General features: G+C 36.7%; 1 protein-coding gene across 29 annotated transcripts in view; it reads left to right on the top strand.

Moving 5' to 3' along the window:
• The window catches only part of RIMS2 (regulating synaptic membrane exocytosis 2), a 444,895-nt gene that overhangs the window by 370,614 nt on the left and 55,372 nt on the right, over positions 1 to 18,909 (top strand). For 18 of the 29 annotated variants that reach the window (XM_066564543.1, XM_066564576.1, XM_066564535.1 and 15 more), the window contains one exon: positions 5,017 to 5,189. The exons of 10 other annotated variants lie outside the window; for them this stretch is intronic. In XM_066564543.1, coding sequence (XP_066420640.1) covers positions 5,017 to 5,189 — 173 coding nt within the window. Of the gene's footprint in view, positions 1 to 5,016; positions 5,190 to 6,143; positions 6,384 to 18,909 lie in introns of all 29 variants that reach the window. One more of the 29 variants, XM_066564735.1, reaches the window with a different exon arrangement.

Below are 18,909 nucleotides of genomic sequence, written 5' to 3'. Positions count from 1 at the left end.
AAGGTTTCAAATTGCTGTGCTCTGGCTGCTTGAGAGCTTTTGTTAGTGAGCCAAAGAACTATTGAAATAGTCCAGAATGGTTCTTTAATCTTCTGGTAGTAGCACAATAGACAATTGTCTGAAACATCTTCCCAACATTTTGATCACTGAAAACATTGACCAGATTTGTATGTCCCTATGTAAATGCTAGCAAATAAAACCTGATGAGTAGACTATAAAAAAAGAAAAGATAATAAAAAGATTTAAAAAAATAGAAAGACATTTAGAAATCACTGACAATGTCAATTGTCTGGACAACTGCATGACTGTATAGTCCAAGATAGAAGACTGGTAACAATAGAGTAAAGCAACATGAAACACTTTAAAACTCCCTTTGAACTAGAAGCTCCAAGCCAGTTTCTTTGCAGAAAAAAGAGCATCAGTGTCAGAGAAGTTGCAGCTCTCTGTGTCCTGTCAGCCATTTACCAATAGTTCACAAAGAGGTCAAAATGTTTGCAGAGGTTGTTGTATTAGGAAGCAGAGTAGGTATTTGTTTTTCAGCTTTAAAAATAATGAATTTTTCACTAAAGGACAGTAACTTCTTGAAGTTAAAAGGCATAAGTACTAACACCTAACTGTCATTTTGTTAGGCTCTCCAGCTGATTATTCTGCTAACACAGATAAAAATGCTTTTAGAAACTTGGGAATATTTGTTTAATAGAATCTGTAATATTGAAATTTTTCTCATTGTTCAACACTGCAAAATAGGACAAAACCATCTTACTATTAAAATTTCAAAAGCAGCTTTTAATCAATCCCTCTGCTTTCAGCAGACTTCCCATTTTTGAAGCAGCTTGAAGAGGTTGGGTTGACTGCTTACTGGCTTATAAAGTCCAGAATATTACCTTTATTATATAAGTCTTTATTGGGGTGGAAATGAAAATTTAGCCATATTCCAACACTATTTCCAGCCTGAAGAAAGTCAGGAGATAATTTTCCTACTGTCATGGCTGGCATTTAAAAAACAAAAAAAAGAATCTGAAAGAAACCTTTTAGCTAATCTTTATAGTGTGCAGGTACATTTCACCACACCCTGATCATCTGATTGTTCAACCCAGAGGAGGTGTGATGCTCATTAGTGTGCTTGCACTGATGTTTTCTGCTGAGGGATGCTGGACCACACAGGGTAGTTGCTGGATGATCAAAATCAGTGGCCATGCTCATCCAGCCATGGGGACTGCAGTTCCCTATCAATGTGCAGTCAGATTGTGCAAATCCTGCAGCACAAGACACAGGAACAGCAGTGGAGAGGGATGGAAAATGGTATCTGTTTTTCAGATATAATGGGGGGCTAGCACTTGGTTAAAAATTACTTTTTCAGTCCAATAGTTCATCTTGTCATACAGTGGGTGACATTTAGGAAAAAAGGAAAGTGAAATATGGAGGAAGAAAGAAATTTGGATGTGAAATATATGATGTGATGCCTTGGGGCAACTTTAACCACACAAAAGATGAAAAAGCAGTAGTACAAAACTGAAAGAAATGATTGCATTTTACAGTTGAAGTATATGACATGAGGACCAAATGCTTTTGAAAAAATCAATATTTGCACAGTGAAAGTGCAATTGTACTCTTGAGGCAGTCAGCAAAGGAGCACTTCAAAAGCCTTGTATAGAACTGCAATTTAAGAAACAAATCCGAAACTGAAGCGGCAGCATAGCTTCTCACGGACAAGCATATGGTTCCTTTGGTCTTCTTTGCTGGAGTAACAGAAACACTAATGTGCAATACCCTACTGTAATCAGTTTCCTAAACAAAATTAAGTCAGACATAAGGTTAAAAGTACACCTCAGCAGCAGAATAAAGGGTAATCAGGAGCAGTTTATGAGTGAATATGAGGTATCTGAATTTTGTCCAGCAAGAAAGACAATTTAATTTCATTTACATTTAATTTTCATTTCCTTGGTGGGCAGCATTTTTGTATATATTAGAACCGGTAGCTGTAACTCAGACAAGGAACAAGAGACTGTAACTCAGACAAGGTATAAACAAAACCTTTAGAAAATATTGTATATTGAGACATTCCAATTTAATGACAGGAACAATTAGCTTTCCCATTTTTAATCTTAAAACATCCTGAAGCTGTAACAGTCAAATAATATTTCAGTGACATCTGTCTCAACAAAAAGCATTTAATAGGAAATATCTTTATGTACAACTGAGAAAAAACAGACAAGGTAGTGATTTGATGACCTTTTCCACATTATATTTGTAAAATTATTTACTTTTAGGTTGCTTTTCTTTCCAAAACAATTCTCAGTCTTCATTCTATATCACTAGATTATTACTATTGCATAGCTAAAAAAAAACCCCAAACCAACACAATAAGGGTTGTTTTTACTTATGGAAATGTCTGATTTGTTATATACACCACATTGCTATGTAGTAGTTTAAAATCTGACATTCTCTAGGTGTAGAAATGAAACAGAAAATCAAAACCACATATTTTTGACACTTTGTGTACTGCAGAATGACTCTAGAACAACTTTGTGCAATGCTGATTCTGTTTGTGACTTCATGTTTAATTTAGAAGGGCTCATTTCCATGGACTGCTGGGCAAGCTCAGTGTAGGATCTGCAGGTCGAGTCCTGTTATTCTATGAGTCACCACACCTGATTGTCTATCCGCGGACTGCAATAGGATTAACAATTCCATCAATGGCTTACACGTGGTGCTGTGTTCTCCAAAGCAGAGCCACGCCAGCTGTGCCACGCCGGCGGCATGCCCAGCGCCGCGGGCAGCAGGAGCCCTGCTCACAGCCATCCATGTCCTGGCTGTGCCTTGGCTTGGTGGGAGCCAGTGGCACTGTGGCCATGGCAGCACAGGGCTTGGCACAGCACTGACATCTGCCTGCCTGAGGCCTGGGGGCAGCTCTGCATTGCCTTTTCCGTGGTGTGTGATGCTTGCACAGTACACCCGGCTGTGCTTCCCAGTCTTGGTAGCTTTAGGCTAAACCAGCAGAAACCACATTCATAACTTTGTCTTAAATGAAGAATCATCCTAGGGAAGGTTAGGTGGGGGGATAGGACTCAATACATGACCATATCTCTAGGCATAATTATTTTTTATTTCTCTAAAGGGCTAAGTAGTTGCTCCTTTAAAAGGATACTCCTTTTATTCTGGTATAATGTTCCATTATCTCCGATGATCAGGACAGCTGTTTAATCATTGCTTTTAAATTCCCAATAGAATATATAAGTAATAATATGCACTGTCTTCTTTATCAAACAAAAACATTAATGGCATCAATAAAACCAGTTAGTAAATATTAAAACTTTTGAATATTATAATCACAGAGGTGCTCTGAGTTTATGGGTGGCTAAGTTCACTTTTACACTTAAAGGCTGTGAGGGACTTGAGTGGTTGTTGATGAACACAAGTATGGTAAATTAGTACAGATCAGGAAAAATGATAAAGACTGGCATAGAATGTGCAACCATTTTTGTAAGTGTGGAGTTATGGCTATGATTAGTCACTCTCTGCAGCAGTCTAACTTGCATGAGCATTTTTGTCTTGTTCATTTCCCTGTCTTAAAATGAGTAAAATAGCTTACTATTTCTACATGTAAAAATAATTTCTGAGAAAGGCACTGAAATGATATTTTGAAATCCTATTCAGATATATCTGAAATCCTTTTTAGATATTGCACAGTCTTTCACAGTATTTCCCAGTGTAACATTCCTTGCAAGAGAACAGAAACAAATTATCTGTCTAGTTCACAAAAGACAGTTCTTCTAAATCTATAAAAAAGGGACCAATTTAAGAGCTAAACCTGGACACCCTTCTCTTCTGCAGTACCTCACAGGTCTGCCATTTTATATTATGATTTCTTTCCTACATGTGGCTGAGTACTATGTCGCTATTCCCAAGAGTTTAACAAGCCACTGGTGTGTTGGGTAGATTATTTTTTCCTATTGTTTTCTTTCAGTCTTGTCTGTGCTGTTCTTCATCTGTACTGCTCTGTACAGTCTTATTTCCAAAGAATCACCTGGTAATCATTGACAATTCATCTTGAAGTACTATTTTCCTGAAAAGTTTACCAGTAGCAGCCCATCAGATTTCTGTATACACAGACATACCTGTATATAAAGAGAAGGAAAAATATCTTTCTGGTATTTACTACATTTACATATAGTGCCATGCAGAGTGGCACAGACTTAACATTACTTTAGTGTAATGTGTAACAAAAACAAATATCTATCATATTTTGTTCAGATCTAACCTGAAGACTGCTGCAGGATACTGTCTATGTTGTATGGGCTGACTGCTGATCACCAGTCACCTGCCAGTTCTATGTTTGATATTACTGTTAACAAGCTCAAATACCTTTGCAATCTTTTAGTTTCTGAGGCAAATGTACATTTTCTTCTCTACAAATCACCTCTAGTACAGTCCCATCCTTTCAGACTTCTCAGTCCAGCAATTCAGCAAGATGTGGGTTTGTTTGCACAGCTGCAACATCACTTTGTATTTTTATATGATAACCTTATCTATTTACTTCGAAAAGAAAAAAAAAATAACATTTGTTAGTTAGAAGTTCTTGTAAACAGGCTAGGCCCCAAAAGAGACTTGTACTTTATAGATAGCATGCAGCACATTCTGTCTCCTGTTTAATCTTTCATGAGCTCAGTAATCATAGGCAAGTCACTAATCTCTCTGCTTTCCTTTCTGCACTGGTGAAACAGTTGTGGTACGAATATTCTTTGAGGCTTTAGATGTCTTTTCTAAGCTTTGTGAAACTTTTGGACATGCTGGAAATTTTGTACAAATTGAAACTGAGGACTGGGGTAGCAAAGCAGACTAAAATTAATAGATACCAAGACATAACTTCTGTTCTGTATCAGGAAAAATCTTCATTTAAAAGTTCAGGCAGTGTGGTGACAAAGGCAGTTTAGATAGCAGGAGGGACCAGGTCCACAGCTGCTCTGTGGTAGCGTGTCACAACAACACCATATCTCTGTCCCTTTGCTCCTGCAGTATCGGTCGGGGCGGGATCCTCACCGAGGCTCGGACAACGTTTCCAACAAGTCCTCGGACAGCGATGTCAGTGACGTCTCGGCCGTGTCCCGCACCAGCAGCGCGTCCCGCTTCAGCAGCACCAGCTACATGTCTGTGCAGTCAGAGCGCCCCAGGGGCAGCAAGAAAATAAGGTGAGCTTCATGAGCTACAGTGGCAGCCGTAGCTGTGTAATTTCAGTAATGGAACACTTATCACTATTTGTGTTTGACATTAGCAATTCGCCTAGAATGACATCTGCAGGGATTTTGCAAAATACTGGCTCAAATGTCTTTTTTATCTAATGCTTCTTGAAGTCTTCATGGAATTTGTTTTTAGCCAAGTTTTGTTGTCTTGGATTATCTAACATACAATGAAATAACAAACATATGCTGTCAGGAAGCATTAGACATGCTTTCTGAAAACCATTTTGTAAAATATACTTAATATGACTGAAAAGACAGTTTAACTCAAAAATTTTGTGCCAGCAGAGGCACCTTATTTTTCTTTTAAATAGAACGCTGAACTTTTATAGATGTATTATTTAATACTTAGAGAGACCAATTCAATTTATTTAATACTTACACTAGTCCAACTTAACTGTAGGTGTACAATCATTGAGCTGCTCTTCAACAAGATGCACATTGTGTATCTGTGACCAAAACACAGCTTTTTCTTTGCCTGCACCCTGTGTGCACTCAGAGGAGCTTTGGGTTTCATTTGGTGCACAAATGAAAGATAACTTTTCTAGGTGTAACCCACCTCCATCACCTATAGTAATTCTCAGAAAATTGTCCTCTTAAAAGAAAGTATTTGCAAATTTAAGCATCTGCTCATATGGGCATTGTTAGGACCACACATTTCTTTCTAAATGTGAGGTATTGCCATGCAGTTTTATTTGAATAGGGACTTACTAAGAAAATGCTCCAAAGCTCTCCAGTGTAGGCTGGGCTCCTAGCAAGCATGACTTACATTATGTCTGCTTCTATCCTTTAGTTTTTATTTAATTTCTTTTGCATTTCCTTTCTTCATGCATGCTCTTCTCCTAACTTTAATTTATTCTTTTCTTTTTACTTTTTGCATGCCTTTTTCAATTTTGTTGACTTCAGAAGAACAAGGGATATAGAGGGGAAAAAAGAGGGAGGGCTGGAAGGGGATGAACAAGATGAAGTATTTCCTGAGGAGGAAGAAAAAGAGGAGGAGGAGGAAAAAGCTAAAGAGCAAGAAATTCATGAAAAAGGGGAAGGGCAAGAGGTGACAGAGAACTGTGATAAGGAGGAGATCAAAGAATCAGGACATGATGAAAAAGCTCAAGAAGACCAAGCTGAGGAAGGGAAAGAGGATGACAGGTAAAATATATTTCTGTTTATGTAGATCTATTCTTTTTCCTGTTCCAGCACCCTACTTGTCTTCCCTTTTTATTCCCTTTGCTTGCTTATTGCCTGTGCTCTCTGCAGCTCTTTTTTTTTGTTTGTTTGTTTTTGCTTTCAGTCATCATGCTTTCATATTTAATCAAGTTTCATTCTCAGCTTCAATGAACTTGTTCTGCATAGCAAATGAGGCAGCACATCAACTTGACTCATTAATATGCATACAACTGCAGCATATTATTTTTTAAATTAGTTTAGACTAAAGTTTGGGTTTGACTGTAATAAACAGTAGAAATTTTAAGCTTCTTTATTAGATTTCCTACTTGAATTATTATTTAATGGAAAAAATTTTTGTTGAGTGAAAACTCAGCAATATCAAAATTATCTTTACTTATATTTATGGCCATACTAAAGAAGAAAATCTGGATTTGTTTTTTCAGTCCTCTTTGTGGTGTATACTGATTGACAATCTATGTGGATAAAGCAGATTCTTCTTTTTTCTTTTTTTGTTCCATGTGAATAATTGTCAAGGATTGCAGTATTGTGGAAGGGTCATGCACTTCAGCTGCTGTGTTGTATCCAGAAACATTGCAGCCCGACTGGCTCTGGTTTTATCAGATATTCTAGAATATTCTAGAATTATACATTTTTCCACAAATCCTTAAAACAATGTAACTGTCTGACTTTTTGTATTGCAAAATCCATATATGTCCCATTGAGAGAAATGCAACATTCCTCTTTTCTTCATTAGAAAAAATAAGTTTCCGATTTGATGAATATTCTTGAACCCATTCTCTGTCACACAAGAATGGCAGAAAATCTCAGAAAAAAATACATTTTCTTTTAGCCTGACAATTCTGGACTACCTCTAAATAACTTATGCCTGTTATATTGTGCTCGTATACATTAGGGTAAGCGCAGAGCAATCCATGGAAATCCATTTTCTTTCCTTGCTACAAACTTATACATGTGCTTGCTTGTAGATACTCACACATATAACATACTTAAAACAAAGGGGATTCAAAGAGAGAATCAAGATGCCTAGTGTAGAGTCTTGGGTGATAGGAACTGGCATAGCCATACTACTGCCTTTATATATTGTGCCATCATTCCTTTCACTCACATTCATGCATTTAAGATTTTAGCAAAAACAGTTGTTTAGAACCAGCTGTCTTTAAGAGTGCCTTGGCATATGTGTTCCAGGGCCTGTAGTATGGTACTGTGTGAAAGGATTACTTGAAGACCTTTCTCATTTCCCACTAATTTCCCAGTCTAATGGATCTGAAAGTCTGGCCTTTCAACAGCATGACTCTGTTCCAGGTTTCTAGATCACTCAAGCTGGTCTTTAGCCAATATGCTGTTCCCCATAGAAAGTAACATCCTTTTTTGAGGAACACCTTGTTTCCTGAGCCAGCTTGTTCTTCTGCTTGCTAGCTGCTCTCTGCCTTCAGGAAGAAGTGACACAAGTCAGGAATCTCTATAAAGAAACAAGATGTTATTAAGTGACTGTTGTGTAGTGACTTTTGTTTGTGTTAGAGTTTGGCTCCCTTCAAGGAAATCAGTCTCTAATATTATTTCCCCACTTTGCACATTTTGACCATTTTAGTATGCAAGCTGGGAATGAACAGAAAAGTTTGTATTCACCTCCTTTACTATGGTAGAGTCAGTGCTCATTTTTTAGCATTGTCTGAGCATTTTTCTAGGGTAAGAATGGAACAGAAAAGCCAGATTGATTCCTGGATAGGGGCAGCTGTAGATATGTATACACATTTATATACACATGTAGCTGTGTCTCATTAACATATTGAAATATTATGACTTGTGTGTTCAGTGGACAAGCCCAAAGGCAGGATCAATTTTTGAAAATTCCGTGCCTTCTGCTCATTTCTCTGGCAATTTTTAAAATAACAGACACTTGGAAATTTATAAGATAGGGTAATGACTTCAGCTTCCAAAAAAGAATGTTTTCAGACACACCACAAATATTAAAAGTAACCAAACATATCAATTAAAAATATCAATACGTATTTGAGACACCCAGCAGAACAAAGGCAGCCAATTCTCCCTTGATAGAATAGTAGCAAATTATCATGTAGTTCTTGAGATCTTAGGCATCAAGGAAAGATATATTGCAGACGGGAATTTTCAAGATATTTTTTACTTCAGAGGTGCATCTGTACTTGGACAGCAGCCACCTTTCCTCTGAGCACTATGGAATGCAGGGCCTGCTCACAATCACTCCAAAATCAAAAAATCACCTTGTTAAGGATACATCATACCTCTTGATGTTACTGTGTTTATATACTTCAGCAGTAATGGTAATAGTCCCACTGAGGTCTTCAATCTGCTGAGATCATGGGTGGGTTGAAATGGCTGTAAACACAGACATTCATCACTAATTCATCCCATGCCTATTTCACAGAGTACCTTGGCACAATAAAAGGCATTAGCTTTTGGAGCACTGGTGTACATTAAATCAGTTAATTTTTTTGCCAGAAGTAGTTGCAGCATCAGATTTAGCCTTAATTAAACTCTGTAAAACTAAACTTTGGCATATACTTGATATGTAGGGAAATCATAATTGTGTTCTTTGCAGTACATGTTAACAAACAAAGAGTGGCTCCAGCTTTGCTGTTGGGTATTTATTATGTGGAGTTCACTAACTTTTTTTCTTACTCCATCTCCTTGATAATCTCAGGGTAAAAAATAAAGCCTCCTTATCTATAATCTTTGATCATTAATACTCTTTATTAAAGGTAATCTGTTTTAGACTGCCCTAAATTTTATCCCTTAATATTTTTTAAAATGTCAATCCCAAGCATTTATTCTGATAGTCACAATAGTTTTGTTTTACCATGAGAGTACAGAGCAAATGTAGTGACAGAGCAGGATTTCACTGTTGAAATACAGTAGAAAAATACAACTTCTGTTCCAAGCACACAGAGTCTAAATTACGAAATAACATATGAGTCCAGAGAGGGAAGCACAGAGAACAAAGAGATGTTCCACAGGAGATAGGTACAACACAGTGCTGGAGACATCTTGACAACAGAGAACGAATACTAAGGGGAGATTTGAGGAGAGAAAATAAGTATCTTTGTGAATGTTTCTGGAGAGCTATTTTCAAGCATTCAAGACAATGAGGACAAAACATGAGGTCCTTGCTAAAAATATATCAAGTGCATGAGGGGCAAGCTTGATGATCAGGAGTTGATCTTTCAGTCTTGAATGAAAGATGATAAATGTGATAAGGAACAAGTGCCAAGATACTAGGAAGTAAGGATGAATTATAGACAACTGTGTAAAAGAGAGTGTAACTTTTTACTGATATGTGGAGGAAGATGAGACAACCAAATAGAAAGGCTATGAAACTTACCTTTTATATAGTATCCTGGAAGGGGTTATTGAGTAAATTGCAGGGCTGGAGAAAAGTGCTGCAGTACCTGTCATTTGAAATGGTGAGAGAGTGGACAAAGAAATTGTCTATGTGGGTGGACAGAGAGGACAGAGATTGGAAATAAAAAGCATGTGCAAGTCACAAAATATTGCTATTTATTTGGAAGGAATCAGTGATATCCTGTTTGAAAAAAGAAAATGAATTCTAAAAGATAGTAGAAGAAATAGAGCTGATTAAGTAAGAAGATGACACAACCAAGAAAGGAAAATTTGTTGTGGAAAAATTCAGCTGGGATGTAATTTTGCAGAGCACTTAAAAATTCAAGAAACAGAGTACAGTGTATGGCTTTAAGTAATGTATTTATTTAGCTGAAGCCTTATTTCTTTCCAAAGGTTCTTAATGCTTTTGTGCCCCTTCCATTGTTAGGTATAAAGATTCATTTCTAATTTACTTTCTAGTTCTAGTTCATTCAGTAAAAAAAAGACTTTAGAGAATTTAATTTGTAGGTTTTAAAACTGATTCCTGATGACTATTTGTTCCTTAGTTTTTCATTACATTGTAATTTTAGTATTTCAGGTTTTATGACCCTTCCACTGTGACTGCAGCTATTAACAGTTAAATGCAGTACTTTTTCCGGAAGAAAAAGCATGTCAATGCAGTCTTTGCAAGCTCCTTCACAGGGATGGAAGCCAGTAATGGTTTTGAAAGTCTTTATTCTGGTAAAAATATAAAAAACTGTACAAAAGATAACAGACACTAAGAATCCATTTTCAATTGTATGTGCTGTTTGTTTTTTAAAGCTATTTCAAAACTATTTTAATGATTGCTTCAACTAGACTATTCGATGAAAGAAGTTAATTGTGTCTAACCTTTGTAGCCAAACAGGTCACATGTTTGGAAGAGAAAAATGTAGCATGAGACCCTTTCCCCACTGCATGATCAGTCTTGTAGCAGAATTGCAGTAAAGGCAGTCTGTGCTTCCAACAGAGGTAGATAGATAGATAGATAGATAGATAGATAGATAGATAGATAGATAGATAGATGATAGATAGATAGATGATAGATAGATAGATAGATAGATAGATAGATAGATAGATAGATAGATAGATAGATAGATATAGATAGATTGATTTCACCCAGTGTCATTTCTGCCGTGGAAGGAGAGAGAATGTGGGTTCAGTACATCCATCTTCATGTAGGTTTTCAGGGAAAGCTTGCCAGCATGCGGTTTCCTACAGCTCTCAACAGAAGATGATGGTCTTTTTCAACTTTTTAACATGACAACCAATGGTCTTGCCATTCCTGGGATGAGAATGGCAGTTTGCAGTACAATGTTGACCAGCTCTTTTCATCTGCAAAATGTTGCATTATCCAGGCAATTGGGGCAGGTGTGAGGCACTGGGTCCTTGAAAAAGGAGCAGCAACTTTCTGTCTCTCTAACATAACTCTTCTGTGCTCTTATGACTAGATAAGCAGAGCTGCTTGCATTTTGCCAGTCTGTGTCTTTAAAAACAGAGGACTCAAAAAAAGAAAGGGTTTTTTCAGTAAAATTTTCCTTATATTATTGATCTGGGTGGAATCTGTTAGGAATTTATGAAAAACTCTTGACCATTTGAAGCTTACATTCAAGGTCACTACTTTTCAATGTAAAATTTTTACCTTTAATTTTCTACACAAAGGCAAATATATTCAAAAGCTATAAATTCATAGAGCTGCTGGGTGTGTACCAACACACATGGACAATAATTTGGCTATTTGTTTTTTTACATTTTCATAGATGAAATTTAGAAGTAAATTATCTATAGCTTCTGGAAAAATATTATGGAAAAATATGCAGAAGATCAATGGTAGCAAACAGAATTATATGAACAAATATATTTTTTATGAAATCTGTACTGAGAATAGAATAAAAATAAAGAATAAAAATTTAAGAAATCTAGTAAAGTCACCTGTTTCTAAGTTACTTGTCACTGTCTATAGAACCCTTGGAGACTTATTTTTTCCTGTTACTTTGGAGTAAATACAAAAGATATATAGGCTCCTTTACAGTTAGTAAATTCATTTTGATATGCTGGGATATAATAAATTAATGAATTTGGAAGTGCACATTATTAACAGGTGAACAATAAAAATAAGTTTTTTGAAACAGTCTGCAGCTTTGATATCAGGCATTCAGCAGGGAACTCAGACATTCTTACTTGGACTGCAGTGCAATATCTTTGAGACTGCTTCCCTCTCCGTGAACTGAAGCCTGCAATTTTACCTCTGTTGAGCCAGCTCTGACCTGTGATCCATAAAGCACTCCTGAACCATGATGCACTCCTGTTGCTAAAGTTTATTTTAAAACTGTACATCAGTAGTTTATACAAAACAAAACCACAAGAAATGAAGGGAGAAAGCCCTGTAGACACTCAAGGAAGCAGAGATGAAGGAAAAAGTTAAAATGAGGGTTTGTAGCAAATATAAATGTTGAAATTAGTTTTTGCACTTTAAATTGTGTTATAAAAAGATTAATTTTCTAAAAGTATTTAAAGCTAGATTGAATAATAAGATTTTCAATAGACAGACTTTTTTATCTTTATTTGTACAGGACTGAGCACAACAGACAAGAATAGCAACAGCAAAAACTAGAAGTGTTGTAGAAACTTACCAAAACAAGGGATTGAATATTGAAGCTTATAAGGCTTTTCTTTCTTGGACATTATGATTGGACAGATATGGCTCTTAGTGATTCCATCTTTTCACTCTTTTTACCTAAGTATTATTTTAAAAGAAGAGTGACAAGATTCTGTAAAATTAATACATATTCCTAAAAATGTACTTCATTAAAAATACGTAATAAGCTTATAATTTAGCCTTCCAATAAGTAAACATAAATTCCTTCATGGTACTTCTTAGAAGTATTCCTAAAATGCAGTTGCTGGATTTGTGCTATTGCCTTTGAAACACATTGCCAGGCCTATCTAGCAAGTACTATATTTAACTAAGGATAAGGGGCCCAGTGCTGCTCTTACTACTGTGTGCTTAATAGCTGTGGAAAGATAATGCTCCAGTGGTTGGGCATTGCCCATATGTCTGTTTTTAATGGGTTTTGACCAAACATATTAACATTTTCAGTAATTTCACTGCATGTTCATACTTCTCCTAAGGCCCATAAGGTGCCAGCTAAACAACCTGGGAGATGTGTCATCAGGTAGCCCCTAGGAAGAAATCAAAATTCCTTACAAATACCACTGAGAGCCCAGCACTTCCCAGATAGCAGCCATGGCATAAACACGACTCCTATGGAGGCCCAAGGTAAAAACGAGGAAAGCTGCTTCAAACTTGCATGGTGTGCCATGTACACACTGTCTCAGCAGGGACATTTGGTCATAGACCTGCCTTCTCCAGCTCAGAAAAACAAAGGTTTCAGGCTCATGTTCAGAAAGATGTGAGACACCTTTCCTCACATTTTCTTTTTTATGATGGTCTTAAGTTTTCTGTATGCTTTTATAATTTCCCCCAGAGACCAAAAGTGACTCAAAGTCATTTTGTCAAAGTGACAGAAGTCAGACAGGCAAGAGCATGGTGTCCCAGATAATGTGTCTTTGGTTGAAGTAATTACGGCTTCAGATTTCTTGCTCGTGTCCATTTAGTTCTCAGTCCCAGAAGATCAATTCAGAGACATGCTATGAGTTTTGGAGATGTTAGCAGCGCCTATTCTGACCCTGATTTTTCAGAGTCCTCAAGCAACCTGCATGCACAAGGATGAAGGAAATGTTAGAGTTGTTTTAGTCTTTAGACAGCCACTGCCACATACATGCACCTAAACATTAAAATGAGCCTGAGCATATTCCCTTTGTGCAGTACTAATCATAGAAATACCATCTTTCATGAGTGAAGTATAGATGCAGCTATAGTGAGATCCATATTGCTGACAGAAATTTATTTAAATAAAGCCCTTTTCCAAGACATTTGGATCTTCCCTGTGTATTATGTGATTTTTCTCTTAATGTAATCTCAGTAGTTCATCCTGTCTAGTTCCCCTATGTCTATCTTACAAAGTTTTCTAACTGTCAGTGAGTTTTCTAAATACTTAAGTATCCCTCACAGCAATTTCAGTTTAGCAAGATGATAAATTATAGTACTTCTTACCCTCAGGCAAAACATTATGTGTCTTACCTCTGTATATTTTTGAGCACTTCAGCCTTCAAGTCTGAATTTTTTTTCACTTTCCTGACTTAATTTTACATTATTTCTCTGGTGATTTGAGGTCTGGGACACATACTGGATTTAATGTCTGGTTTAGCTATTCACTGCTTGCCTTCCATTTCATAGAGCTCTATTCAGCCCTTCAAGAAACAGCACTGAGCAGCACTAAGCCAGTTTGCAGTATAGATTGTGACATAGCAGTGTAAATACAGAAAACTACTGGGCCCTCTCCTCCCTCCCTGTTGGAAGACTAATTAAACAGCAGGCTGGAACAGGCACACAACATTTAACTTTCAGATGAAGTACACGCAAGGCACATTTCTGCAAGAGAACAGTCTCGATTAAATCAGGTTGCTCATGATCAGTTTTAATTTAGGAAGCTAGTTGGTACCCAGCTTTTACAAACTGCCTCTTTGCCAGGCTGGGTTAAAGAAGATGGTTTCTAAGCTCAAAGAATTTGGATGTTATTCAAAGTTCACTCGGTCTTTGACTGCAATGTACTTTATTTCCAAGCCTTCAGAGCTCATATGGACTTCTTTTATTACCAGTGAATATGAGACAGCTGACTAATGCAAGACTTCTAGACCTCAACTAATTTTCTTGCTAGACTTTTTTTGCATCCACGCAGAGTAAATCACTGGTTTAGTTCACTATATCCAAAAAAGGGATTTCATCGAAGATTCATTACTGTTAGCAGGGTAATAAAGCTCCTCTGTAACTTTGTAGAGGAAAACTTGAAAATTTATTGACACTAGATGAATATTAATGTAATCTTCATTATAATTGCTATTTAAATTAACAGAAGATATCAACTGTATTTTTATGTTTGAAAATATCCAATTATTTTATCAGAGGTGAGAAATTATATCAAAAATCTCTGAAGGTGAGAAATTATATCAAAAATCTCTGAAGCTCTGTGTATAATTCAACTGCTAGCATTTGGAAAAAGCTAGTTGTTACAGTGTTTTTTCTGCATCATTCATTTGCTGTGGCTATGATTTGTAAATAATCTAATGCCCTGACCCCTGCCTCTGCCATTTATTCCTATTTGAAAAAAAAATTGCTAGAGATGTCATGGAATACTTTCATCAATTTATAATAATAAAGCAGTGTGGACAGCTTTACATCTACCAGAAAGGGGGAAATACAGCTCAAGTCAACCTATGTACTGTAGCAGGTGAGGTATTCCTGATTTGTAATGAAAGAGAGTTTTGAAAAAAGAAATTTCATATCAAAATATTTCTACTTCTATTTTGAGATGTGGCCACTAATTTTATTTGAATGGCAATATACATAAAAAAATAGATTATAAAGACTGCTCTGTTTTTTCTCCCAACTTTCTTGTAATAATTTCAATAAAATGAACCTAATAATTAAGTCAGTCCAGTAGCTATTAGAGATTTATACCACCAATAATTTAATAGAATAATTTTTGACCAAGTGGATCTCCAGAGACTAAGTCATTATAATTTTGAACCTACAGTGTCTCTCTTGGATGTGAATTGGCAGATGAGTACGAGTATTGGCCGGAAGCACTGTTCCCATGGAAATGTTATTTCCTACATCACAGCTGTCCCCATAATGCTGGTTTTGTTAAATTTCTTCAGTAAATTAATGAAATAAGAGCATCTCTGATTGAGTTACCAGGTCTATTATGAATGGCATTAAAATTCATCTCCTGCTTGTAAAAAGCAGTAAACAAAGTCTTCAGTGGGTCGTCCAGTCTCACAGGAGACATATATTAGAATATATCTTTTACAACATATGAAAAATTGTTAAAATCCTTTCTCGAGGACATCACAGCCCACAGCTGTACTACACACTTGGCAATGTGAATTTTCACTAATTTGGATGCCTTATTTTCATTAGGGATCATTAACAGAAAACTGAACTGGAAAGCAATAATATTAATTTTGCTTTGACTTTGAAATAAAGAAATAAAGAAACCTGCAAGGTCTGCCAAATGACTTGTGTAAATCTGATTCTCTGATACATATGTTTATGGCAGAGCAATGAGATTAAAAATTGTGATTTCTAATACTGCTGTAAAGACTGGTCTCCCCTCAGTCTCCTCCAGAGAGAACACACCAAGTAAGCTGATCTGCTTCTCATATGGCTTCTCCTCAAGGCCCTTCACTATTCATTGCCATTTGGGTGCCCTTTAATACCTTTATATCTTTCTTGTATTGTGGTGCCCAAATTTACCCCAGGATTCAAGGCGAGGCCGCCCCAGTGCAGAGCAGAGCAGGACAATCCCCTCCTGGCTGCCTGGTGATGCTGTGCCTGATGCCCCTCAGGACACCCGTGGCCCTCCTGGCTGCCAGGGCACTGCTGACTCATGGTCAGCTTGCTAGTGACCCCCAGGTCCCTTTTTGTGGTGCCAATTTCCAGACTTGTTTCGTGTTCTGTATGCACAATCCCCATCCCAGGTGCAGAATCCAGCACTTGTCTTAGTTAAACTTCGTATGGTTGGTGATTTCCCAGACCTCTAATTTCTCTAAGTCTCTCTGCTGAGCCTTTTTGTGTTCAAGGGAGTCAGGAGCTTCTCCTAATCTAGTTTCATCAGCAAACTTTAGAATACCTTTGACATGACAGGTCTCTGTCAGTCTGACTCTCCTCAGCTGGCTAACATAGTATATTTTTAAGAATACTATTTAGTAGCTAGGGCTCTCATACTCCACCATTGGCTTTAAATTACAAATCTATATAGCTATCTCACTATAATATCTTTTCTAATGTCTTATGTTTCTCTTGTGGTTTTTTTTAAAGGACTTTCTGCTTTATCTTTGAGTATTCCTCTAAAGTGTATGCATCTTTCCTTTTCCTTTTTTCACTGGAAAACTGAAGTGTCTGAAAAGATATTTACACTAAGACCTGTCTGCAGCTCTTGGTTTCCTCAAGAGTTTTCCTGGATTTTGGGATAGTGCAGGAAGCAATGTTCCTATGTGAGCTTTGCCCTTCATCCTGCTCTTGCTGATTGTTTGGTCCTGTTAAGCCAAAGGCAGTAGCCTGGCTGCCACCTTCACTCTGCTCTTGCTGTAGGCTGTGGGCTGCCACATAGCTGGGATTGTGTGCTGATTTTGTTCTGGTTTTCATTCTAATAATAGTATTATTATGTCATTATGCACATATTATTTGGACTAGGATAATTACTTTATTTCCTTTTGTATTTGATTCTTCCCCCCAGCATCTGGCTGCATATTCTCTTTGCTGAGGATATTTTAAAAATTATTATTATCTTATTAGACACCTTGAGAACCCTATTTTTACTTCATATCTATTCATTACCTCATATAATTTCATAAATTACTTTTATATAATGTCTATTTTAAAATACTGTTGAATGTATTTAACTGCATGTGTGTGAGATTGGGTTTGTGTATATGTAATATAAAGAAAACTTCCAGTAATTTCTGTTTCCTGTTAAGAAAAAAGATTGTATGATTTACTCTCTAAATTTTACTCTGAGGAAAACCTTTCTATTAGCCCAGAAAGGAACCAAATCTGACATACAATACCCAGTTTTTCTGAGAATGATCCATCTGTGGCACTTTCAAAAGTCAGGCTGGGTAGAAGGATGGTTTCTACTGGAGAGGGTATCAAGTATCTGCTAAGAAAAATTAGTAAATGAGGGTTTGGATGGCCAGAAAGGATTCAAAGTGCTGCTGGAGGAAGTGCTCATGACCACTCTAGGTTTATTTTGAGGCACTATAAATCACTCATAACTCTCCTGGTATGTATTTCTCAAAGTTTTTTTGCTAAGAGGAATTGCAAAAAACCCAAAGTCCCTGCTATGGGATGGCTTTCTCCAAGGGCTGTTTGCTGGTTAGGACTGTAGAAAAGATGTATTCCCTGCTGCTTTTAGAGAAGGGGAAAACCCCCAAGCCTTTAATGGAAGAAAACAGAGTTCAACTGGGGAAAAAAAAAATAGAGGATTGTGAATGAATTTTTAGTATCAGCCATTTGTACTAGTATTTGGTATATCCACTTAAATCTAAATCCCTTCCTTTCTTCTCATTTGAATTCCCTTTCCTACCTTTCTTAAAAAGTTGGCCAAGAGAAGGTGTCTGACTGAAGCCTATATCATTACTGGCAGCAGTATACAGCAAAATGTTTTGTGGTACAGAAGCCAAGAAGCAAATTTTAGTAATTCAAAACAATTTCACAGATAACAGCACAGTGAAACTATAGCAACCAGCCTCTTTAAAGACACTGATTTCTTTAATAGAGCAACTACTGTAATCCATTCTGCTTAAATAGAACTATAAATCTTGGAAAGGACACAAAAAAGCACCTCAAAGACACATTCAACTCAGGAAATTGTGACTTTCTTTTCAGTGTAACTTCTATACTAAAATGCAGAATATTTCTGTTTCCACTGATGACATAGGACTTTTATTGAATGGTAATAACACTTACAAAACAACGCATTGATTACTGTTTGCTGTATGATAGGAACTCACTGATTTTCTGGGTATTATTTTTGAAAAAAGGGATCACTGAAATAGGTTGTTCTGCAAGCAGTGAAAACCTTACTTCCTCCACCAGCCTGCATCTGTGAATTAGCTTCCACTAAGAGAGATTCCATGACTTCTTCTGCCATCTTTCCCCAAAGAGGCATGCATAAGATCTCTCTCCAGGGATCTGTTTTCAAAACAGTTTTAGAAACTAAATAGTTTAGATTCCTACTGCTCTGTCAAATTTATCTGATTTTAAAACATATTGAAAAGAAGGAGATCAACTGAAAGCACACAATTATCATATTTCCTTTGAGAATTTGGATTAAAAATAGCATTATTGGATAAGGGGCTCTAATTTTCTGATTCTTAATAAAGTTTTGCTTAAGATAAAGTTGAACATACTAGCTCTTCACAGCCATGTTTTTCCTAGACCTCTAGTATTTTTACATGCAAGGTA

Source organism: Molothrus aeneus, chromosome 1 (assembly GCF_037042795.1).
Source record: "Molothrus aeneus isolate 106 chromosome 1, BPBGC_Maene_1.0, whole genome shotgun sequence".
Taxonomy (NCBI): domain Eukaryota; kingdom Metazoa; phylum Chordata; class Aves; order Passeriformes; family Icteridae; genus Molothrus; species Molothrus aeneus.
This window is presented reverse-complemented; position numbering and strand designations above follow the sequence as displayed.